This window comes from Hippopotamus amphibius, chromosome 1 (assembly GCF_030028045.1).
Source record: "Hippopotamus amphibius kiboko isolate mHipAmp2 chromosome 1, mHipAmp2.hap2, whole genome shotgun sequence".
NCBI lineage: Eukaryota > Metazoa > Chordata > Mammalia > Artiodactyla > Hippopotamidae > Hippopotamus > Hippopotamus amphibius.
In genome coordinates, this window is record NC_080186.1 from 36,781,473 (window position 1) to 36,806,151 (window position 24,679).

Genomic DNA, 24,679 nt, shown 5'->3' on the forward strand with positions numbered 1-24,679 from the left:
AATGAAAGTGCAGCAAAAAAGTGATCATGATGGAAGTGAAATTCAAATTGAGCAGAAATAGAGCTATATCATGGGAAAGTTAATACTTCCGTCATGAAAAAGTACAGATATGCAGCCAGAGGGACTTAGTGAAAGCACCCTTGTCTACATAAATTAGAAAAGTAGTTGTGACAAAAAGGATGAAGATGTCCCAGAGGAAGTGATGCCAGCAAGAAACTTCACATTAAAGGTTCTCAGAGAGATTTCATGACATTGCAAGTACAAAGAATAAAATGTTGGAAGCTGATCCAAGCTTAGAGAAGATGCTTGCTCCACATTATAAGACAAGAAAAAAGAGGCAAGCACTGTTCAAACTACTCTTGATAAGTGTTTTACAAAGAAAGCAATTTAATTCTTAAATCTTCTAAATACTTTAGATTTCAATGTACTAAATAAATATGTTTTACTAGTTTTTCATTTCCTTATACATTTATAATTGACAGTAGGAGAGTTTTTAATGTTTTAACAAACCATTTGTCATGGAAGTTATAATTTCCCCCACTGATTTTTTTTAATTAATTAATTAATTAATTTTGTTGGCTGTTTTGGGTCTTTTTTGCTGTGCGCAGGCTTTCTTTAGTTGCGGTGAGTGGGGGCTACTTTTCTTGTGGTGCGTGGGGGCTACTTTTCTTGTGGTGCATGGGCTCCTCATTGCCGTGGCTTCTTTTGTTGCAGAGCACTGGTTCTAGGCTTGTGGGCTTCAGTAGTTGCAGAACATGGGCTCAATAGTTGTGACTCACGGGCTCTAAAGCACAGGCTCAATAGTTGTGGTGCACGGGCTTAGTTGCTCTGCGGCATGTGGGATCTTCCTGGTGCAGGGATCGAACCCGTGTCCCCTGCATTGGCAGGCGGATTCTTAACCACTGTGCCACCTAGGAAGCCCTCCCCCATTGATTATTAAGATCTCTTTGCATGGTTTAAAATTGCAGGATCATTTTTACAGTCTGGCACTACTGTGCAAAATGATTTCTTATATATTAAAATTTAGCATACAATGATGATAAGTATTTGAAAATACAGCATTTCAAAGCAATGGTAAAGGATAGATACTTCAAAAAAGGAACCCGAGGGACTTCCCTGGTTGTCCAGTGGGTAAGACTCTGCGCTCCCAATGCAGGGGGCCTGGGTTCAATTCCTGGTCAGGGAACCAGATCCTGCATGCATGCCACAATTAAGAAGTCTGCGTGTGGCAAATAACGATCCCGTGTACCACAATGAAGATCCCCAGTGCCGCAACTAAGTCCTGGCGCAGCCTAAATAAATACATTTTTTTTAAATTACTGGTTTTTTTTTTTAATACATTTATTTTATTTTTGACTATATTGGGTCTTCGTTGCTGTGTGCAGGCTTTCTCTAGTTGTGGCGAGGGGGGGTACTCTTCCTTGTGGTGTGTGGGCGTATTGTGGTGGCTTCTCTTGTTGCTGATCACAGGCTTTCGGTGCACAGGCTTCAGTAGTTGCAGCACGTGGGCTCAGTAGTTGTGGCACACGGGCTTAGTTGCTCCGCGGCATGTGGGATCTTCCCAGCCCAGGGCTTGAACCTGTATCCCCTGAGTTGGCAGGTGGATTCTTAACCACTGAGCCACCAGGGAAGCCCCAAAAATTACTGTTTAAAAAAAAAAAAGAAAAGAAAAAAAGGAAGCTGAGGAAACTGGCAGAGGATTTGGAAAACCTATGGCTGTTGTCTGTTGTCCATGGCCAACAGCTAGTATGTGGTAAAGCCAGGATATGAATACAGGCGAGCTAACTCTAGAGAATGTACTCCTAACTAGTATACTATATTGCCTTCCCGTGGTGTGTAACCAATATATGGTTTCTTCCATAAAGAAAAATAATTTTAATTCATAAAAATTTAAAATTGTGAATATTAGGAAAGAACATATATGAAATTAAATGGCAAAGTACAGACTGGGAAAACATATTTATAACACCTGACACAACAAAGGGATTAATATACAGGACATAGTGCCTTAGTTAACATGTCAGCAGGCTTTGGAGCTGATAGACCACCATCTAAATCATAGCTTCATCACTTGCTACTTATGTGACCCTGGGCAAGTTAATTAATCTTTCCTCTAGGTTTCTCATCTGGAAATGGGCATAATAATAGTACTTACTTCATAGAGTTGTTGAGAAGATAAAACAAGATACGCCTGTACAGCACTTGGCACAGTGCTTTGTTGTGCTTATTATATTAGTACTATGCAAAGGCTGTTATAAATCAATAAGAAAAGAATAATGAAAACAATAGAAAAATGGACAAAAATACACAAAGAGCAGTTCATGAAGAATAAAAACAATTTTTCAATATAGTAAATAACCAAAGCAATGCAAATTAAAATAACGATCATATAATTTTCTGCACATTAAACAGTGTGCAAGGTTGGTAAGAGTTTAGGAAATAGACACTAAAGGGAGTGAAAATTGATATATCCTTCCTAGAGGTCAATTTGGCAGACTGATGAAGTGATTTCAGGAAGTTATTCTAAGAAAATAAATAGGTAGGCAAGGATATATGCATGAGGATGTTTATTATAACATTTGTAGTTTTCAATATGAAAATTTGTAAACAATGTCCATCTGTAGAGGGTTTTAAGTGAATAGAAGTTACGAAATTCTTTACAATGTAATACAATGCAGCCAATAAAAATAATGCTTAGAATGAGTATCTCCCTTGTTCCAGTGACCATTATTTCCTGCTTGGCTTCCTCCTTGCCTCCAGTCTCTTTGTCAACTCATTCTCCACACAGCTGCCAAAGGCAAATCTAATCATGTCACTCTCTTGCTTAACCCTCTGATGGCTGTTCAATGCAAAACCCTCAAAGAGCCTCCAAGGCTGGAGTCTCATCTCTTTCTCCCCTTCACACTCCAGTTAACATGGGACTCAACATGCTTCGCAGTTGGTCTTTGTACCGTTATTCTCCCTAAGAATTTAGCATTTCTCTGAGCCACTTTGGTTAGAATCATCCTGTTTCGTTTTCTGAAGAAACCCTTCATTTCTCCTTTGGAGATTTTACATAAATGTTATTAAATGTTATGCGATTATGTGTTTAATACATATCTTTTCCATTAAAGGTTAAATCCCAAGAGGGCAAAAATCGGTTTAGCCACCATTTTACCCATTGCACCTAGTGTGGTGCCTGACACAGCTGCTCCATGCATTCATTGAATGAATGAATGAATGAAAAACAAGCCAGAAAATATACAGTGCGAGTCCAGTTTGGTAAAAGAGGGACTAAAGACTCGTGCGGCCGGTACCAGACTGAAACGGACTACCTCCCGCAGGCGCGTGCCGGCCACGCCCTTCCTGGACGGGGAGTGAGGGGGGAAGGCACGCCCCGGGCGGGCGGGACGAGGCGACGCGAGCTCGCCGGGAAGAGCCGCGCGGGGCGGGAGCGGCGGCCTCTGGGGCTCCTGCGTCTCCAGCTCCCTGGGCGGAAAGGGGCTGCCGGAGGAGGGGGCGCGTCTGCCGTGGCCCACCCAAGGCGCAGGGGTCGGGGAGCCGCAGGGCGAGGGCTGACGGGGAGGCGCCTCTGGAGCGCCAGGCGCCGGGTCTCGGGGCGGCAGTCTTCGGGGTGCGCCCAGCCCCGAGGGAGGGGCTCAAAGCCGCGGCGGCGTCAGGGCGCGCCCCAGAGGACCGCGTGGGGAAGCGATGGGAGAGCGCCCGCTCTCCGGGGACCGTGCTTGAGCGTGAGGGCCCACGGTGAGGGGGCTGAATCCGCACAGGATGGGGGGTGGGGGGGGGGCGAGGGGGAAAGGGGACTTGTTCTTAGAGACCGCACCTTAGCTGTGTGGTATTTGGAGGCGGCGTGGCGGGTGGGGAGCAATGCCACTGCCTCCTCTTCCGTCAAATCCTGACTTGGGTGCTTCTCAGCCATCGCAAGGCTGTCAGAGTCTCCTGCCCACTTGGTTCCTGAAGGTGGACTCCCATCCTCTAAATCACCACACCCATCCCGGAAGAGGCCAGCCCAGCTTTTTAACCCCCTTCTGGGCAGAGGACTCCATATTTCCCTGCTCAGCTCCCCGTTTCATGTTTGCCGTTGAGCAGCCCCAGCACTCCCAGTTGACACACCTCTCCTTGGCTCCCAGCAGGACCCTGACGTCCTGGAACAGTCTTCAACACCCCTCGAGGGCCCAATAAACGCACTCTGAAGGAGTGAATTCATCCATTTATTCAACTTCCCCATGTGCAAGAGCTTCTTTGATGGAGTGTCATGGAGGCCCTTAAGGGAGGGAGGGTTGGGACAGGGACGTGCATAAAGCCTAGGAGTAAGTTTAAAGTCTAGGCTTTATTTTGAAGTTGGGCAAAGAGGAACTACTGAAGACTTTGGAGAGGACATAACTGGCCTTCATCTGTGCAAAGTCTTGGGGGTAAGACAGCAGACAGGGAGTCAGGCTGGAGGTGACGCAGAAGTGGTGAATACAGGGTGGCAGTGGTAGTATAGATTTAATGCTGACCAGATGTATATTCTGAGACAGGGACGGTGGTGGCACTTTGCCAGTTGAGACTGAGTTGGAGAAAAGTCAGAGCTCACACCTTGGGGTTGGAGGGAGGGAAGGAAAAGACCAATATGTGAGGGGGAGGGTGTTCAGCTGTTTCTTCATTCTTGGTTCAGGTGACAAAGAAGGATGGCCATCATTCCCTATCCATCCCTGGGGCCTTGTTTGGGGAGGAGCCTCCATTCCAATCTCCTCTCCTTCACCTAAGTTTAAGTTTTGAGTCCAGGCTGAAACCAGAGAAAAACAAGGAGAAAAAAAAAGGAGCCAAAAACTGGAGCAAAGTCCATGGGGTGGGGAGCTAGAAGGCCCCCTTCAAGTAGCTCAGGCCTGGCAACTTGTGCTGGGCTTGTGGAGGATTCTTCTCACAGAGGTGAAATCACTCTGGAAGCAAACCCGAGCTTGAGGGTCTGCGGGGCTGTGCCACCAGTGTCAGCCCACTGCTCCCACTCCAACTGCACCCAGGGGCGGAGCACACTGGCTCTGTCTGCTCAGACCCCAGCTGGTCCAGGAAAGGAGTCTCCACCCTGGGCGCCCTGGGAGAGGCGGCCCGGTGGGACCCGCGCAAGCGCAGTTCTGCCGGCCCGCGGCTGCCCCCTGGCGCCGACTCACTCCTCCCAAGGGCTCATGTCGGTGTCGATGGCCACACAGTTGTACGCAGCGTAGCGGAGCTTCTCCTCACACACCTTGGCGCTGCAAGGGGCAGGCAGTTGGTCAGCGCCAGGTGCAGAGGTCTCTCCATCACGACCAGGGGCTCTGCGGCTCCAATTTGTGCACTATGCCACCCTTCCCCCCCACTCCCTACTCCCAGTACGGAACCTAGGAAACCCACCTGGCATAGTGCGGTAGGAAGAGGGTGCTGGAGCAGGTGGAAGACTCAGGCAGCGCATCTGTGGTCTCATAGCTGGGGGCGCGGAAGGAGCAAAGACCATAAAGAATTGCAGGGTCACAGGGCATGGGTCGGACAGGTGAATATGTGTGTGGGGGCAGAAGGCCAAGCACAGCCTCTTCTGACCAGACCGCCCTTCCTCGCCTGCACTCACCCCAGCTTGTCTGGGTAGATGTAGATCCGCGCTGGCAGACGGCTGCGGCCCGTGACAAAACGCAGGAAACGGCTCCGGTCCTCTAGATGGAGGAGAAGGATATCAGTGCCCATGTGCTGATGGTGGAAGAGGTTCTACAACTTCCACACTGTCTCTGTATCCCAGGAGTGGAGTCCGAACCCAGATATTACTCTGCCCTTCCCACTGACCGTTGGTGAAGTTGTTCAGTGCCTCCCAGAAATACTGCACCCGTGTGTCAGATGGCTCAAAGTCCTCAAACCGGGCTGGTGGGGACAAAGCCAGACAGAATTAAATCTTAAGTCCTTAAGCCCTACCCTGGACTGCTTTGCCCTGCCCCACACTCACTGAGCTTGCGCAGAGCATCCACAGTGACTTCTGGGTCCCCGCACACCTTCTTCTCCAACTCTTGCCATGTCAACAAGTCCAGCACAGCCTGTGGCACCACCTTCAGCAGACCTGCCTGCATGGCTGCCACCTGGGGAAGAGGGAAAGGGCCTGGCTGCAGAAGAGGGCACAACTCCCAGCTCAGTGTGTGGTGGAGACACTTGGCCTCCACTCATGGAGATAATGCATCTCTGTACCCCAATGATCAGCAAGAATGTGGGACAGAGGGATGGTGGGGCCAGAGTTCTTGGGACTGGGTTCTGGTGGCCTGTCAGGCTGGGCTCTGGCTACAAGGAGCTGTCCAAAGCTCTCTGTTCCACTGGCCTGTGGGGAGTACCTGCTCCTTGCTCTCTTCTAGCCGTGCCTTCTGCACCAGTTGGATGAAACGGGAACGGTCCTCATATCCCACCACAATGCCTGCACCCCCGGGGATCAGCTCCACCACCTGCTGGTCACTCAGCACTGTGGTGAATGTTAGCTCCTTCCCAAACTTGAACTCAAATGTCTCCTTGTCCATTCCTTCCATCACTTCCAGGAGCTTCACCTGGGGGTTGAAGAGAAGCAGGAAGGTCAGCTTTTCATTGTGGAAAGACAGTCCCTGTTTTTCCTCAAGAAGTTCAAAGGGAAGCAGGAAAAGCAGCCAGGCCAGGCAGTCCTCATGCAGGCAGTGAGGGCAGTGAGGGCAGTGAGGTGGTTATTAGGACAAAGGCTGTGAAAGCATCAAGACGATGCCTAACCAGGCTTGGAGATCAGGGAAGGCATCCTGGAGGACGTGGCATCTAAGCTGAGACTCAAATGATGGCTGGGAATGGGCTGGGTCACCAGGAAGTCAGGAGAGAGAACATCTTGGGAAAAGGTGGAAAGAGCAAAAAGCCTGAGGAATCTGTCTGGCGGGAGCCTGACCATGAACCAAAGGTCCAGAGATACAGGGCACTTTCCAGACTCTTCATTTCATCCTAAGCCCAGGGTGGACCCATTGAAGGGTTTAAACAGGGAGAGTGAAATGGATTACTCTGGCTGCTGGAGATCATATGGGTAAGAATGGAAACAGGGACACCAGATGGTGTCAATGGTTAAGTCAGAAAGGAAGGTGGCTGAACCAGAGGGAAAGTAGTGAGATGGGAGACGTGGACAGATTCCAGAGGCAGATGTGACACAATGTGGGAGGTGAGGGAGAAAGAGTAGTGAAGAATGACCTGAGGGGCTTGGCATGGGGAGGGGTGGGTGGTGGTGCCCTTGTGAGACAGGGAGCCCTAGAGGGCGGGGAGAGGATGAAGAGTGTGTCGAGCCCAAGGTGTCACCAGGGGACAGATGTCCAGCAGGTAGATGCATATATAACCCCAGGCTTAGGAGAGAGCCTGGGGCTAGAGGTAAGGAAGTAGCGGTCACCAGAAGAGTGCTAGTAGTTGAAGCTATGGGAGTAAACATGGGATTGGAGAGGGAGCACACGTGTGCTAAGAGAAAGTTCAGGATAGCCTTGGGGAGCAGCAACCTTGGGAGCTAGCAAAGGAGACACTGGCTCCAGGCCCTAACTCACCAGCACAGAGTCCACAGCTGGGAAGTCCTTGCTCCAGCTCACCTCCTCACCAGACAGCTGCTTCCACACAAAACCAGGCAGAGCCAGGACCTGTGGGACAAATACTACTATCTTCTCACCCTGAGCTGCCCAGGTCTGGCTGGCTCTTTTCCCTTCCAAGAGCAGGACTAATCCAGTGGGGTGCAGACTAGGGTACTCACCAGGAACTCCTTACCCCGAAGGGCAGCTCCCATCAGCTGCCCGATCCACTCATACTTGGCAAAATCTCGGCAGGAAGGGTTGGGCACATACATATCCCGGGCCTCACCTGTGCCATTGCCCTGCTCCCAAGATAGAGCTGTCAGCACAGTATGGGATGGACCCTACTTTGTTGCACCACATGCCTCAAAGGCTCCTCTGAACACCTTCCACGGGGAGCCCTGGATGATCCCTCTGAATGTACAATGGCTCCTTCCGTGTCTGCCCAGAGGCTGCCCTGGGCAGCTCAGAGCTTAGTCTGGAAACTGGGAGGTTTGCAGAGACAGCATAGCAGAAACAACTTGGCAGGTAGGAGTGGGAGATTACCTGGTTGGCTGTTCGTACAAAGAAGGGCAGAGGCACAGGGGTGTCCGCCGAGCTAGGGCACAGTTCTTCTGACATGTCTGCCAGGCTATCCCGGAAACCACCCCCTGAAATGACAGATAGATGCCCTTAGCTGGGGTACTCTAGAGCCCAGCCCCCATAATGGGGTAATAATTAAGTCTCCTATCTGGTTAGCTGGTGATCCCAGAGGCCACTACTAGTCTAAATAGGACAGGACCCTTGTTATCGTCCCTCAGGGCCTCACCTTGGTCAATGATGCCTTCTGCAATGAATTTACACTCCCACCACTGGTCATAGCGCATGGGCCACCTGTAAGTAGGGGTGGGTCTCAGTCATCACGGTGGGCCAGGGCTCAGGATGATCTACCTGCTCAGAGTCCACCCAGGAGCAGGGGCCACAGAGGGGTAATGGTGAGGGGTCCAGAGGCAGTGTGTGGGTGTACATGTGTGCCCTGAGCAGGTCCCTTGCGCCCATGCCATACCTGTAGTCCAGGGGCTTTTCATACTTGTCAGAGGGCTTGAGACCTTCGTAAACCTGGTGGCAGGTGAAAGGGGAGGGAGTTATGGGAAAGTCTGTGTCAAGACCCACTGTTGCCCAAAGACCTTGCTCAGGTACCTCTTGGCCCAGCCCCCTAGGCCCCTCACTGACCCTCCCTCAGTCTGACCCCAGGTGGTCCAGACCTGGGTGAAGATGGCGTTCTTGCAGGCAGGGTCCCTTAAGGGGCAGGCGCGGTGTTCCATGGCGAGGCGCCGGTTGATGTACAGGCGTGGCATGAAGCTGGGCTTGCTGCTCTCTGAGTCACGCAGGCACTGTGCCACCAGGCCTGGCCGCTGGCGTGACAGCAGCAGGAACTGCTTCACTTGCTGGGAGGAGAAGTGGCCAGAGCAAAATTGGCAGGCAGTCAGCCTCTGTCCAGGCCCCGGAACCTTTCTTTATTCCCAGACCCAATCCCATGGTTCCAGTTCAAGCCTAGTCCATCCCCAGTCCTTGCTGCCAGTTTCCCCTAGTCTGGCCACCAGGGAGAGCTTTTTAAAACAAAAAATCCAACTTTCTCATCACCTTACATAAAACTTTTCCAATGGCCCCAATGAAAAGTCTGGCCCCAGTGCTCTCTGCTACCAGGGCCTGCTTCCTACACACCTTCTCCCAGCCTCACTCCCACGTCATACTCACATCTATGGGCATACTTCTCTCACATCATCTTGAGCTGCTGGTAACTCCCAGTGTGCACCTTTTATGCAACCTGCCTGTCCATGCTCTAACCTCTCCTCCCCAAGCTCTGTGTATTGTACACACTCTCTGGGAAATAGCACCCCACACACTTAAATTTTGACTATTTGTGTCTGGCTTTCTTCCTATGTTGCCAGTGCCCAGCAAGGTCCAGGCCTAGGGTAGGTCTAAGAACTCTCTGATGAAGAGTGAACAACTGCATGAGCAGAAAGGGGGTGCCCATTGCCAAGACCAGCACTGCATGTGTCAGGCTCACCTTTATCTCACTGAAGGTGCCCAGTGTGTGGTCCCAGGCAGGTACCAGGTGGTGCAGGACGCTGTCTAGGATCTTTATGAATCTGAGGTGGGTAGGTAAAGATAACTGCAGCTAAAGAGTCTGGCATGAATGCAAGACCCCCTCACTCCCCAACTCACAGGGACAGGAGAAGGCGGGGCCCAGGGACTGCTCTGCCTCTAGAAGTGGAACAGCTTATGGTATAAGACCTTGTTGACCTCTTACACACAGACATACAAGGCTCAGGATGGGGGACAGGGAAGGGCCTAACTGGCCCAGGACACAGCCACCTCTGCAGGAGAACAGCTCTGCGGTAAAGTACTTCCGGGTCAGTGCCTTCCAGGCGTGGATATCGCACCAGACTGCTGGGCTGGAACAGGTCTGCATTCAGTCCTAGTTCCCGCTGTTTAGATGACTTGATCTTGACCCCTCGAAGACGCACATCAATCCCATCATCTGGGGAAGGAGTGAGCGTGAGATCACTTACTGCACCTGCTGCCTCTCTGGACCTCAGACCTGAGCAAGGCTCCTTAATGATCCGCCTTTTGTCACCCCCAGCCCCTAGAAACTTAGGACCTTTGGGTTCCCCTTCTATAACCCGATTCTGATTATTATACTCTTTGCTAGTTCTTCCATCTACCACTATAATTTGGGGATGCCTGAGGGTCCCAACTCCGTTCCTCTTCCAGGTGAGCCCAAACACTTCTATAGTTTTAAGGCAGGCCTATACCTGGCCCCTTCCACCTGGCTTGGGCCCCAAAGCTTCAGATCCTAGAGTTAGTTCAGCTGTCATCTTTATCCCAACTCCAAGCCCATCTCCTCTCCACACTTACTGTCAGCTAACCCCCATCTACACACTGGGCTCCCTTTCCCTCCTTACGGCCTTAAGCCCCACCTCGGCACTCGACGATGCGGATCTCGATGATTGGGAGGTGGACGGTCATGTCCTCCAGGACACAGACGTCCCCGATCAGGGTCCTGAGGGGATGAACGTGAGGCACTTTGGAGACCCCTTGTCTTCAGGGATTGCTGGGGTCTCACTCAACCTTTTGCTTCCAAGTTGGGCCAGATCCTACTACTAGGATCACGTCCCACCTCCCACCCCGGTCAGTTCACTCACTCGTCAATGCTCACATCACTCAGCTTCTTCAGGTTGTCCCCTTCGCCCCCATAGACCACCACCCGCTTAGGCATAAAGTTGTCATCTGTGGTATCCACTGTGAGTAGCAGCTTCCTGAGGGTTAACAGTGTGCACATGGGTCTTTTACACTCACAGGCATGTGGCTCACCCACCCTGTCCTACTCAGAGCCCACTCACTTGACAATGGTGCCCTTTTTCATGGTAAGCCGTACCCAGTGCTGGCACTGGGACCCATCACTCTCCCAGTAGGTGTCCGCATTGCTGTCTGTCAGGCAGGACACATTGAACTCCTCCTGGGGAGGGGTAGAGAGATGGAATTAGTATTTACCCCCACTCCTCACAATGGGCCAGGGAGTACAAGAGAGAAAGCACAGTGGAGCTGGGTTAGAAGCTCATCTGGTAGGGGTGGAGGTGTCTAGGGGTACCTACAGGACTTCCAAGTTGGGGGGATTGGACAGAGTCTGGCCTGGGGGGATTCAGGTTTGGCTCTGGCCTGCAGGTGAGAGTTCTGGATCTGCTTGGGGTGGGAGGAGTCCCAGCACCCACCGTGTAAGAGGAAACGTCTATGCTCTCCACATACTGCTTCACACTCCCCAGGTTCTCATCCTCCTTGCCCAGGTGGTCGTACAAGAAGTGGATCAGGTCCTCGTCGCACTCGTAGGTCCACGTCGGGGGTACATAGCTAAGCAACCCCAAGTCCCTAATTAGGTCGGGCCCAGACCTGGAGCTTCTTCCTCCCCATCCCACCCCAGCTGACTCACAGTAGCCTTTGTACAGCTTCTGTGTATGCCTCGGCCGGCTGAGGTCTTGATCCCAAGCGATACGAGTATGTCAGGTCCACCACCTGTTCCCATCTGTGCGCACAGAATGGGGGTCAGGAGGCGGAGATATCAGCGGGCAGCAGAAGACCCTGGAGCCTCCTCCAGAGCTCTAGCTCCTCTAAACTACGCCTCCAGAAGCCCCACCCCAGCTCCCTTCAAGGTCCCGCCCCTTTCTGCTGTAAAGCCTGCCTACGCTCCAGATCCCACCACCCCCCAGGCTGTGACACACGAGGGCCCGGCAGTCTAACAGCAAGGCCCGCCCCTCCCAGTGCAGGACCTGAGCACCGGGCGGTAGTCCACTCCGAAGAGCTGCTGCTGCCGCTGGAGGTGGTCTGGCGTGTCGATGGGTACGAGGCGGGCCCCGCCTTCTGCCGGGCGGCACACCAGCAGCCAGCCTTCGTCCAGCCCGCAGTCGCCCAGGTGTTCGGCCAGCTGCTCCTGCCGGGACGCGCCAGACAGGGACAGCCGTCAGGGAACTCCCGGGGCCCGCCCTGCCCTGCCCTGCCCTGCCCTGCCCTGCTCAGGGCAAAGGGCACCGAACGCTATGTCAGCTCATTATGGAGGAGAGGAGGGGAACAGCCAGGGGCTTCCCTGGTCCCGGGGTCTTTTGCACCTTGGTCAGCTTCACCCAGAGCCCGTGGCCGTTGCACAACTCCTCGCCGGTGGTGCGCACGCAGGCGCCGCGCCGGAGCTCGATGCTGTCGCGGGCGGCGCGGAGGGGCCCGGAGCCGGTACCGGTGGCCGGGCCCGTGGCTCCCACGCGCAGCCCCAGACCCTCCGCCTCCCACAGCGGCAACAGCACGCGCGACGGCCCCGCCGGGTCCTTGTAAAGCTTGTAGAGCACCTCGCGCGGCACGAAAGCGAGCGCCGCCGGCAGCGGCCGCCCGGCGCGGAGGCTCTTGGCTGCCTCCGCCAGGAAGCGCACGCGGCCCAGCAGCTGCCGCGGGGACTCTAGCGCCGCGCCCAAGCCCGGGCCCGCCATGGCTAAACGGCCCAGGGAAGCCCAGTGCCGAGCCGGCCCCAGAAGCTGCGGCCAGGAAGGCTGACCGAGCTTCCCACCACCTTCAGCCCCGCCTCGGGCCCAGCCTTCGCCGTAAGTTCTGGACTAAGCGCACCTCACGTTCCCGCCGTATTGTCCTGTGTACTCGGATACTCAGTCCTGCTATCTTATTTCTGTGCCTCCCGCTCAGCCACCAGACCCAGTTCAATAGTAGCGTCTACCTTATGAATCTACCCCATTGCTACTACCATTTTACCCCAACTGCTACTACCTTCGTTCAAGCCACCATCCATCTTATCTAGCTCCGAACGTTGCAATAGCTATTTCTCAGATCCTCTGGCCTTCTGTTTTGCCTCCGAGCCCCCGGTGAGTCACACTACAGCCATAAAAATCTTGAAAAATCTGTTAGGTATTCGCTCAGACTCCCCATCCTAGGGGCAGTGTGACTAAAATGTTTGGGAAAATAACCCATCCCCAGTTCGGCTGCTGACAGGAGTCTTGAGTCATTTAGGTTTGATCCTGATGGTTACTCCTAATCCCAGGACACTGGTGAGTATTATCCAGTTCCTCCCAGTAATTCTGAACCAAATGAGAGAAAAGGCCAAGGTGGGAAAGGAAGAGGCAAAAAAACATGGACAGAAGCTGCTGGTGAAGTACAGTCATGCAGGAAAAGGCAGCTTGGTCCCGCCCATTCCCTCCACTTCGCCCCCCGCCCCCGTTTTTAAAAATAGTTTGCTGAGATATAACTTATATCATATAATTCACCCATTTAAAGTGTACTATCCACTGGTCTTTGATATATTACATTAATTTAAAAAAATAGTGTAAAGTATTTATAACAAAATTTCCAACACTTTTTCATCACGTCAAACAAGAAACTCTACCCTTTAAGCAATAACTACTCATTGCTTCCATTCCCCAGTCCCTGGTAAACTCTAATCTACTATCTGCCTCTATGAGTTTGCCTATTCTAGATATTTCATATAAGTGGAACCATATAGTATTTGTCCTTTTGCGTCTGTCTTATTTCACTCAGTGTAATGTAACAACAATGTTGTAGCATGTATCAGAACTCATTTTATTTTTATGGCTGAATAATATTCCATATAACACACACACACTACACTTTATCCATTCATTCATTGATGGACACTTGGGTGGAAACTTTGTTCCGATATAGTTTTCAAATAATTGAAGTTATCAAGAAAGAAAAAAATGATTCCATGTAATTATGACAGTTTTCCATTTTAATCTGCTTAGTAAATTGGGAACACAATGCCTCTCTTCCCTTCTCTCCAAGCTATTTGTATGCTATCACACTACTACAAGATAAAGTACACTTAACAAAGGCCTGCATGACCTGGACTCTGTAGACAGCACCAGCCTCTTTAATTCTATCAGCTTGATCTCCTGTTTCCCAATAAGCCATTTACTCTTTTGCATCTTCTCTTTGCACGTGCTGTTCCCTCTGCTTGGAATACCCCCATTGCTTTCCCCAATTAAATGGAGCCCTTGCTATTTGCTTCTAGCTTTTTCCTCTTAAAACATTTACTATTGTGATTGCTGATTTCTCTGTTTCTGCATCAGTCTGTAGCTCCTTAAAGGAAGAAAATGTCTTGTTCACCACTGTAGTCTCTGTACCTACTATAGTGCCCGCCTCTTTCTAGGTAATATAAATATTTATTTCAGTTCCCTGTACAACTTGGTTCCGTAATTCACTATATGCCTGGTTGGGCCAGGCATAAAATTGTTGAAATCGTGCAGAGTGGGAGTGAAAGTGAGACTTGGGCCGAGTCTTCTGGCATTCCCAGGCTGTCAGAAGAGAGCAAATTCCTCACGCCACGTAAACTGTAGTTACAGCGAAGTTCTTTTTCGGGTGGGGCGGTGTTTGTTGGTGCGTCGCTACAGCGGACTTTACGGTGGCGAGACTTAGGGGGTCCTACGGGCAGCAGCTGGGGCAGCCCCGGAGCTGTTGCTGGAGTCTGATCATGTGACTCTCAACATGGCTACAGCTTTGGCTCATTCCAGGAAGGGGCGGAGCCTGGGCAGGGGGTAGGCTCGGATTCAGACTGTAGCGGGGACGGTGCTCGCATTTACAGAGAATTTATCATGGAGGCGAACGAGTTTGGGTGAGTTCTTTGCGCCACCACGCAGTGTGGCCATAGGGGCTTCTGAGCTGAGTCTTTCAGCTCAGGAATCTGTCCGTATACCCCTCTTCCCTAACCCCGGAGAAGCCAAGTCGCTGGAATCCCAAATCCTCCAACCATGGATTCCTGAGATGTTCATCCCAGGAACCGCCTAACAGGACTGCCTACTCCAGACATTCATTTAGGATATGCCCTCTGGACATCTAATCCTCAGCTAAGATAACTGTTTCGGACCTTCATCTCTGATCCCCCCATGACCATCCCCCAGCCTGGAGATCTTCCAGCCCCAAAACCTTCCAGCCCCGGAGGCAGCCCCCTGGTACCCTTGTTCCTGAGATTTTTTGGTCCAAAGACCCCCCCCCCCCCGCCCCCAACACTCCTAACTAGGCTTTCGTCTCCTCACCCCCATTCTCCCAGGCTCTCCAGTGGCTTGGGGTAGCTGGGGACTTTGTGTAGGATAGAGGCCCCAGCACCGGCCCTTTCTAGTCCTGTACAGCACCTGATAGTCAAAGAGGAGGCGGAATCGGCGGGGAGCCACAGCTTGGTAGCTGGTCTGGAGAAGGCAGATAGCTGTGCTGGACTGTATCCGCCTTTAGAAGCCGAGCCCTGCCCAACCCCCAACCCGGTTTACTGACACCTACCCTACCCCCTCCTGATCTCCAGACCTCAGGGTTTTCCGGAGCTGAAGAATGACACCTTCCTGCGAGCAGCCTGGGGAGAAGAAACAGACTACACTCCCGTTTGGTGCATGCGGCAGGCAGGCCGCTACTTACCAGGTCAGGGTCAGGGCCTTGGAGTCTAGGTAAAACTCTGGAGGGGGAAAAGTTTTTGAGGGGCAGAGGAGGGCTCTGGAGGTGCCTCAAGGCTGAGCCCTGCCTTCCCTTTTCTTCCACAGAGTTTAGGGAAACTCGGGCTGCACAGGACTTTTTCAGCACCTGTCGCTCCCCGGAGACCTGCTGTGAGCTTACTCTGCAGGTGAGGGGTCCACAAAAGAGGGAGGGATTTATGCCGTCAGCTCACCACCTAGCAGTCTGTCTTCTGTTCCCTATAGCCACTGCGTCGCTTCCCTCTGGATGCTGCCATCATCTTCTCCGACATCCTTGTTGTACCCCAGGTACCTGCTCAAATTTGATTGTCAAATGGGTAAAAAAGGGAAAAGACAGCCAAGGCTCAAGATAAGCACTTATCCTTACAGGACAGAGGGGAAAAAAAGCTGAAAGAGATGGAGTGTGGTTGAGTTTTACTCTCCTTTTCCTCCTTCCTGGCATGGGTTGAACAGAGCCGCCTCCTCCTGGAATTACAGGTTGGGAACCCAGATACTTTCTCCCCACCAGGCACTGGGGATGGAGGTGACCATGGTGCCTGGCAAAGGGCCCAGCTTTCCAGAACCACTAAGAGAAGAGCGGGATTTAGAGCGCCTCCGAGATCCAGCAACAGCGGCCTCTGAGCTGGGCTATGTGTTCCAGGCCATCACCCTCACTCGACAACGTCTGGCCGGGCGTGTGCCACTGATTGGCTTTGCTGGTGCCCCGGTAATATGGAACAGGGCAGGGACTTGGGCTTGGAGAAATCACTCTGGCAGTTCTGGGGGCAGACAAGGGGAGGAAGTGTCAATCTGGCTTCTGCCTTTTGCAGTGGACTCTGATGACATACATGGTTGAGGGTGGCGGCTCAAGCACCATGGCTCAGGCCAAGCGCTGGCTTTACCAGAGACCGCAGGCCAGTCACCAGCTGCTTCGCATCCTCACTGATGCTCTCGTCCCATATCTGGTGGGACAAGTGGCTGCTGGTGCCCAGGTAAGTCCTGAGGGAGAGACAAATAGGCTGGAGTTTAGTCTTTAAGGAGCAGAAACAATACAGCTCCTTATACCTGAGAGGGTAGGTGTCTTAATGCCAGGCACAAAAGCAGCTTGGCCTGAAACGATCTGGCTGGAGCAGCTAAGCCCAGACATCATCGAGGGGCTTCATGCTCTGTGTTCAAAGACCAAAGCTGGCACTGGGATCTGGAGAAGGCAAAACTTTTTGACTGAAACTGGGTTTATAGGCTTAGGCAGTCTCAGGGGTTGAAGTCACTTGGGGAAAACTGAGGCACATTCTGTGTGTGGGGCCAGAGATAATTCCTCTTTGTGTGTTATGCATTTTTTTTCACCACCTTCTAACTATAGGCATTGCAGCTCTTTGAGTCCCACGCAGGGCATCTTGGCCCTCAGCTCTTCAGTAAGTTTGCACTGCCCTACATCCGTGATGTGGCCAAGCGAGTGAAGGCTGGGCTGCAGGAGGCAGGTCTGGCACCAGTGCCCATGGTAAGGATGGGGATGAGGTGAGTGAAGGTGGGCCCATGGAAGTACCAGGTTAGGTTCCACATGGACCTAAGTGACCACTGGAGGGCAGCAGAAGTACAGCTGAGCTATATTAGCAGGCAGAGCAAAGCCCTCTGCAGCCTGAGATTTGCTGTTTCCCCCAGATCATCTTTGCTAAGGACGGACATTTTGCCCTGGAGGAGCTGGCCCAGGCTGGCTACGAGGTGGTTGGGCTTGACTGGACAGTGGCCCCAGAGAAAGCCCGGTGAGTGACAGAAAGTGAGGTGGAGGGGGTGCAGCTGCCATATGTACAGTCATGAGAACAGGGCACTGTCTCTGCTTCCAGGGACCGCGTGGGAAAGGCCGTGACCCTGCAGGGCAACCTGGACCCCTGTGCCCTGTATGCACCCGAGGTAACAACCAGGTCCCTGTGTGTGCCTGTGTTTGTTTCTGTGCACTCCTATGATTCTGGATATGGTTGTGATTATTACTGTTTGTGTGCTTTTATTATTTGTTTATCCCTCCCTTCTACTCCATTCACACCATATGAACTCTAGGAAGGCAGGAGTTTCTCTTAATTGATTTTGTTCATTTGTGTTTTCTTAGTGCCTGGCCCATACTAGGCATCTGATAAAGTTTTTTTGAATGACTGAATAACACTGAGTAGAAGCATGCCTTCACGTATGTGTGTCACTATTATGTATCGGGAGGACAGAGGTGTGCTGGCCTCCTCTGTAGCTAGTGCCCTGTTGGTCCCCCCAGGAGGAGATTGGGCGGCTGGTGCAGCAGATGCTGAATGACTTTGGGCCACAGCGCTACATTGCCAACCTGGGCCATGGACTTTACCCTGACATGGACCCAGAACATGTGGGAGCCTTTGTGGATGCTGTGCACAAACACTCACGCCTGCTTCGACAGAATTGAGTATACTCCTTTTCCCTGAAGTGCCACTAACATAGATGATTGTTTCCAGGAGAATAAAAGTTCCAGAGTTGGAGACTTGGATGTGGTTTTGTTTGTGAACTATCTGTGCCCTTATCCTCAGTTCCTTCTTAGCCTCTTCCTTCCCTGGGCCTCTTTCTGCATCCTCTCCCACAAGTCATGGGAGCTCAGATATCAGTGAATATGTACTGTAGGACTTAGTGTCAGGGCCCTTACCACCATCTTGCTCTCAGATCTCCAAGCCCCAGGACTACATGGGATTACGTAGATACTCCTAGGAGCTAGAGCTGTGACATTTGCAGGAAAGTGGGGTCCCTATAGCATATGAGGCCAAATTTACAGGGCTTTGTGTCTGGGAAGGGAAGGGTATATAGATCAGAGAGGGACACAGAAATGGCTAGAATACTTCAGAAAGGCCCAGTGAGGAAGATGGAGTGTAGGTGAGCAGCGAGAAGCTGAGAGGCTTGCAGCTTTGACACCAAAAGTTGGGAGGACAAAAAGACTCAGCTAAGTTGCTTAGGATTAGAGCCTTAGACTTGCGTCACTAAGGCAAGAAGACTTCTGAAGCCAACAGGCCCCAAGGCACTCAGGGTTGCTCTGCATTCTTTTCTGCGCATACCCTCTAATTTTCTTAGTATCTTGCTGTTTCTGCTCATCATGGTGGTACCTACTTCCTGGGATCAGGCTCTGACGTGCCTGTGAGCTCTGGAGAGGGGTGTGGTACAGTAGGAAATTCTTCCTTTGTCATCCCACATCTTAGACCATTAGGCACCCACTGTGCTATAGCCTAACCAGCTCCTTGTCCCAGCCAGGGCGATGCAGAAGAGAGAGAAGGGCCCCCTTTCTAGAAAGAACACAATTTCTGATTTTAGAAAAATGATTTTTTCTGTGACCCATGATTTATTCATAGAAAAGCACTGTGAGTTAACACACTTGCTAAAAAATGGCAATTGTGATACAGAAATGGGAGTGGCATCCTCTTTTTAAACCAACCTGTTGGGCTGAGAGGTTGTAGGGCCTGTGGCTGGACAGTAAGACTTCAGTAGCCACACACAGCAAATACAACTTATTGGTTAGTGTGGAGAAAAAAAAAAAGTGACACAAACAGTTTGTCAAAGAAAGGAAAATAAAGCAGACAGAGGTCCTTAGTTCACACTCTAGCTATACCACCCCTTCCCTATCACACCCCACCCCCTACTCGGGAACTAAAACATGAAACAGTGTAAACACCAAGACACTGGCATCTAAATGACTCTTCTGAATGCCTGTGCTACCTCCTATAACAATTCCAGGCTGAGCAGAGGGGTCAGGAAGGTAGCAGGAACATGATACACTGTGGAGGTCAGCCAGGGCTAAGACAGGGGTTGCCCACTAGGGCTAGAAACTAGTCAGAAAGGGAAAGGCCAAATGCGTTCCAGCTGCAGCCTCCAAATCAACCATCAGTAGGACTGTGACAAAAGCAGGCAGAGGAAGCTTGAGGTAGAAAGGCAGGGGAAGAAAGCAAGTACAGGGTAAGAAATGTGGCGCTGAAGAAGCCACTCAGGGCAGAGGGAGACTAGTGCTCAGAAGCTTGTTTGGTGACACAGTGGTGAATAAAGGAGGCACAGAGATGGGGACACGTTTAGCTGGTGAGAAAATAAGAGAAATGGGGACGAGAGATCTGGCAAAAAGAGAAAGGACACATTCATGCGGATCCTCAAACATGAACTCACAGACAAACCTACATGTGGAAATATACACAGTTACACACAGACACATAGTTACACACACATACACTCATGTGTGCCCAGACACACAAATACTAAACATGCATCGACAAACATCAACACACACACACACACACATTATGTTTTCACAAATGTGCATACCCTCACACAAACCCACCATCCAGTACACAGACATGTCTTCACACAGACACAGACCTGACAGAGACACATAAATATACATGTGCACATACAGACATGCACAGATATATGTATGGACATAGATACACGTACTTAGCCATTCAGATCTATACACACACAAGCATAATTAGAGATGAAACCAGACCCTCTAACACAAAGGTGACCAGAGTAGATGAACATTATGAGCTCAGTAGCTTCCCAGACCTTCACCCTCTCCCTGCCCTTGTTTCTCAGGAGCTCAGCAGGCTCCTAGAGAGAGAGGCTCTGTGAGGCAGGAGCAAGAGCTTCCATGTCCTCATGGCTTTGTGAGGTGAAAGTCTACGTCCAGACTGGGCTCTGCCCCTCACCCAACACTGGGCTATCAAAGCCCATCTGCAGGCCGGGGTTTCTGCATAGACTAGACGGGATTTACTCTAACTGGCCATTTTTCTCCCTGCCACCCCTACTCTTCCACTGCTAATAGCATATATTCTGTAAGGGAAACCTGAGAAATGGTTGTGAATCCCCTCAGAAAACAAGCCTATCTTCCCACCCACAGCTACTTCAAATACCCATCAAATTAGAACCAGAATTATAAATAGTTACAACTTTACAATGTAATTGGCAACACATATACTATAGTATTTACAGTACCATAAATGCTTCTGTTTCTCTGGTTAAGCAATCCCTGAGACGGAACAGTGTTCTGTGTTTGCCAATGGAGAGAGGGCCAATGCCCGGGACACGCAGGATATCGGGGCGTGAGGTGGCATGTTGTGGGGTTTCTGATCGATCTGCAGGGCCCAGCTCCTCCAGGAACAGTGGGCTGTTGTAAGAACCTTGACAAGGCAGGCATGTTGGCTAGAGTTGGACTCTTCCCCATGCTTAGCTCTGTGGTCCTTTGGCTTCAGCCACAGGTGCTCAGAGTCCTCTCAGGGTGGACACAGGTTTGTGTCCTTGGCCTGACCTGATGGTACGTGGGAGCCCAGGCTGCCCTGGCAGCGAGATATCTGCTTTCTCAGCCAAAGCGTTCTCGCACCAGCAGCATCAGCTTCTTCTTGCCTTTGTAGATTTGTTTGAGGTTGTCGATGAATTGGGCAAACTGCAGGTGGCCATCCTGCGGCAGCAGGAAGGTCTCCCTGGCCTTGCTCAGAAACTCAATGAACTCCCCGTAGTGGCGAGGGCTGATGTGTGTCAGGCGCGAGTGTGTGGTATTGATATAGGCGTTGATGGTGGCATCCAGCAGCTGGCGCAGGGGAGCTTTGTCGGTGGACATGAGCTTCCCCGAGCTGCGGCGGCCTGGGATGCCGGCCAGGCCAGGTGCAGTCACTGTGCAGCGCCGCAGGATGTCTGAAAGCACTGTGGCACAGTGCACACTCTTTACCACCAGGGGAATCAGGGCCGCCAGCTCATTCTTGCCCAGGGAGTGGCTGAGGGCACACGCCCAGAGCACATCGTTGATGGCCGGGTGGGTGTCCTGGTTGTAGGCCAGGTTGAGATGGCTCATGGCCAGCGAGGCCAGCTTGAAGGCACGTAGCGGGTAGCCACGGAGCTCCATGTAGCGGGCAATGGTGAACAGCTGTGAGTGAGTCATGCCGCCAGCGGCAGCATCAATGGCAATCTGGTAGGCTGCTTCGAAGGCGATGTGGTCCTTCTCACAGAGTGTAAGGGCCGACAGGGCACAGCTCTGTGGATCCTTCATAGCACACTGCAGGGCCAGTGTGCGAGCACAGCTAGCTAGCTCCTCCCGCTGTGGATAGTCAAGACTGAGGCGCAGGATAGTGGTGTGGGATACGGCTGTGGCAGCCACAATGCTGGTAGCCTCGGTGGGGGTGAAGAGTGTGTACCAGCTCTGCAAGATGCTCACCAGGGCCCGCACACCTGTCAGGGAGAGGCTGAGCTCAGTCATGGCCATCTGGGTCCTGATCCAGGTCTGCCCAGGGTACCATTTGGGGTCAGAACTTGGCCTGCAGAGAAAGTTCTCCCTCCTCAGCAGCCCTGAGATGATCTGAGGCAACCAGGGCAAGGGGAGCATCCCGGATGGCCAGACCCTGTTTGGGGTCTCTTCCCATCCCTTCCTTCCCTAGCTGAGAGTGCTGAAGGTTTCTGCAGGTGCTCTTAGCCCTTCACAAGGATGGAGCAACAGAGCCTGTGGTCTCTCAGATCTGCCTGGGGGTTCTAGCTGAAGTGGGGCCTCTCAGGGTATAGTCTTGTGCTGGGGTTTTGGGCTCCAGATGGGGTCCCAAGCCTCCAAGTTGTTTGGGGCTTCTCAGAAGCATGGACAGGGACTGGGACCAAACCATTGGGCAAACTACCTCCCAAGGTTGCCAACTACCTCCCAAGGTTGCACTTGAGTACTGGTGGCTGAAAATTCACTCTCTCAGAATGTCTCTGATCAGTGGGTCAAAGTGCTGCTGACATCAGGGTATGGTCCAAGCAGTGAGAGCAGAGTTTGGTCGGGCTTAACAGAGGCCATCTTTTCCTACCAGCAGCCTCATCCTTTCCTAGGCCCTCAGTAATAGGAATATGAGCGCTCTAAGGATTCGATGTCCTGTTCCAAGAGTAGGGCCTAGGAATCCTTTCCCCTGGGGGTACAGGGAGCTGGGAGACTCACCCACTTCTGTAGCACATGTCACCAACCACCGCACCATCTCCCGGCGCCTCCAGTTAAGGGTTGATAAGGTCATCCTCATTACCTGGGCAAAAAAGTGGCATTCCCAGTGGGCTAAGCATAACTGCTATAACCTCCCCCTCCCCTTTGTCATTCATTTATACAAGTATTTATTGGTGCCTTAAATAGCCATCTCTCCCCTGATAAGTATAGATGGGTTTGTTTAATTTCTGCCCCACCCCTACCACCAATTAGGTAGAAGGTTTCTCTGATAACCTGTAATGAACAAAGCCCTTATTACCACACCTTGCTTAACTTGGAGGAATGGGGGGGGGGGGGGTAGGGAGAAGATGGGGACCCTGTGGGGCCTAAGGCTACACTGCTTAACTTAACTGGCTTTAACTTCAAAACAGAGCCCCAAATTGAGTCCTTACCTTGTGTCCAGCCTAGAAGGTGTGTTCTGGGGACACAGAAAGAATCAGACCTGGCCCATGCCCACTCCATTCCCCCACGGGGTCTTATCTTCTGCCAGTTGTCACTAGGCCAGAAGTCTAAACTGGGGATGGCCCGCTCGTCCTCCATACCTGTAACCCCAGCTCCAGGGCCACGTTGAGCAGGGTGCTGTCTGTACTACTGTCGGTGGGAGTAGCAATCTTGAATGCATCTTGGGCCAGTTTGAAGATGAGGGAGGAAGAATGGATGTGCTTCTGTATTGCTTCCAGGATTGTTCGGAGCCTCAGAGTGTCTCCTACAGGTGCCAAGAGAAGGAGCAGGGACGAGGTTTGCTTTAAAGCTTCCCTGAACAGTCAACTGATCATAAACGCTACTGGTTGAACTGGCTATCAATGTACTGAGTGCTTCTGAATGCCACCATCTCTTCTGGGTGGTTAAGCTCTGTCTCCACTAAACCCCACTGGAGGCTCCTTCCTCCTCCAGGTACCCACATGAATTCACCTCTCTCCACCTTTTCATCTATCTCTACCCCTCACTCTCTTTTCCCTCAGGATCTTTAGCTCCAGAAATAATTTTTTCAAACATCTGAATTTTGAGAGCTTTTACAGGAGAAGGAAGCCACATTATTGCCAAAAAAGTATGCCAGTCCCGTAGTTTGTTCCTCAGTACAGCTCCCTGGAGCAAAACGGAGCTAGGCCACCACTTCCTATTCAGTAGGCAAGTATGAGCACACAGACTAAGGAATACATTGCAGGAATGTGTACCATATGACGTGAAGGTCACTGTATGAAGGCAGTAGAGTATACGAAAGGTTGGTATATCTTCTGAAGGAGTAAAATGTGAAGTAAAGATAGAACAAAAAGTAGGTCTTATATTTTACCAAGAGGTACAGTGGTAAGAGTATACAGACTTCGGAGTACAGTACATTGGGAAATGAACCTAGTTCAGCCATTTACCAGACCAGTTACTTCATCTATAAAATGAAAACAATAACCTTTTAAGGTTGTTGGGGGAATTATAAAAAATTTGTGTATAGTTAATATTCTGTGATTCTACTTTTATATAAAAAAGATAAGTAGCAGTCTGTGTGTGTACAGCATATGTGTGTGCACATGTATGAATAGAAAATGTGGCAATATTTATAACACTGTCTTAATTGCAGCAGTTATCTTTGGGTGTTAGGATTGAGAGAATACCTTTTTTTCTTCTATTATCTTTGAAAACAATTAAGACATTTAATACACTATTGTGGTTTCCTTCCTTCCTTCCTTCTTTTTTCTTTTCTTTTCTTTTCTTTTTGGAGGCTCATGGGATCTAGTTCCCTGAGCAGGGATCGAACCCGAGCCCTCGGCAGTGAGCGCACAGAGTCCTAACCACTGGACCGCCAGGGAATTCCCTACAAGTTTGGTCTCTGTATCTGTGAGTCTGTTTCTTTTTTGTTATATTCACTAGTTTGTTGTATTTTTTTTAGATTCCACATAAAAGTGATATCTTACAATATTTGTCTTTCTCTGACTTAATTTACTTAGCAAAATACCCGCCAAGTCCATCTATGTTCTTGCAAATGGCAAAATCTTGTATTTCATTGTATATCTATCTATACCATCTCTTCTTTACCCATTCATCTGTTGATAGACACTTAGGTTGCTTCCATTTCTTAGCTATTGTAAATAATGCTGCTATCAACATTGGGGTGCATGTATCTTTTTGAATTAGTGTTTTAATATTTTTTGGATATATACCCAGGAGTAGAATTGCTGGGTCATATAGTAGTT

At 51.0% G+C, this 24,679-nt stretch overlaps 3 protein-coding genes across 8 annotated transcripts in view; 1 reads left to right on the forward strand and 2 right to left on the reverse strand.

The window, feature by feature from the left end:
• Positions 1-4,619: 4,619 nt before the first annotated feature.
• Positions 4,620-12,550, reverse strand: HECTD3 (HECT domain E3 ubiquitin protein ligase 3). Of its 2 annotated transcripts, none has more exons than XM_057708890.1 (21): positions 12,182-12,550; positions 11,846-12,006; positions 11,509-11,601; positions 11,294-11,429; positions 10,925-11,040; positions 10,727-10,840; positions 10,502-10,584; positions 9,897-10,062; positions 9,589-9,670; positions 8,783-8,965; positions 8,584-8,636; positions 8,347-8,411; positions 8,085-8,188; positions 7,721-7,840; positions 7,521-7,610; positions 6,321-6,527; positions 5,945-6,074; positions 5,788-5,862; positions 5,579-5,660; positions 5,368-5,439; positions 4,620-4,765 (listed from the first exon to the last, which is right to left on the reverse strand). In XM_057708890.1, exons 1-21 carry the CDS (start codon positions 12,548-12,550, stop codon positions 4,738-4,740), a joined length of 2,529 nt encoding a protein of 842 aa, XP_057564873.1. In that variant the 3' UTR covers positions 4,620-4,737. The 2 variants fall into 2 exon arrangements, with proteins under 2 accessions (XP_057564873.1, XP_057564864.1); XM_057708881.1 differs by having other exon boundaries at positions 4,620-5,228.
• On the forward strand, positions 12,528-18,012 carry UROD (uroporphyrinogen decarboxylase). 5 transcript variants are annotated; one of them, XM_057708928.1, is made up of 10 exons: positions 12,528-12,661; positions 15,379-15,491; positions 15,611-15,690; positions 15,767-15,829; positions 16,050-16,247; positions 16,351-16,512; positions 16,881-17,018; positions 17,156-17,280; positions 17,362-17,428; positions 17,778-18,012. In XM_057708928.1, the coding sequence occupies exons 2-10, from the start codon at positions 15,464-15,466 to the stop codon at positions 17,937-17,939; spliced, it is 1,023 nt and encodes a 340-aa protein (XP_057564911.1). In that variant the 5' UTR covers positions 12,528-12,661; positions 15,379-15,463; the 3' UTR covers positions 17,940-18,012. The 5 variants fall into 5 exon arrangements, with proteins under 5 accessions (XP_057564911.1, XP_057564887.1, XP_057564895.1 ...); XM_057708904.1 differs by lacking the exon at positions 12,528-12,661 and adding an exon at positions 14,610-14,697; XM_057708912.1 differs by lacking the exon at positions 12,528-12,661 and adding an exon at positions 14,610-14,697 and having other exon boundaries at positions 17,180-17,280.
• An 846-nt stretch (positions 18,013-18,858) lies between these two features.
• The window catches only part of ZSWIM5 (zinc finger SWIM-type containing 5), a 223,047-nt gene continuing 217,226 nt past the window's right edge, over positions 18,859-24,679 (reverse strand). Inside the window, exons 12-14 of the mRNA XM_057708949.1 lie at positions 23,036-23,199; positions 22,455-22,536; positions 18,859-21,721 (exon numbers count right to left, since the gene is read on the reverse strand). Of these exons, the coding sequence (XP_057564932.1) occupies positions 20,859-21,721; positions 22,455-22,536; positions 23,036-23,199 (1,109 nt within the window). The 3' untranslated portion in view covers positions 18,859-20,858. The remainder of the gene's footprint in view (positions 21,722-22,454; positions 22,537-23,035; positions 23,200-24,679) is intronic.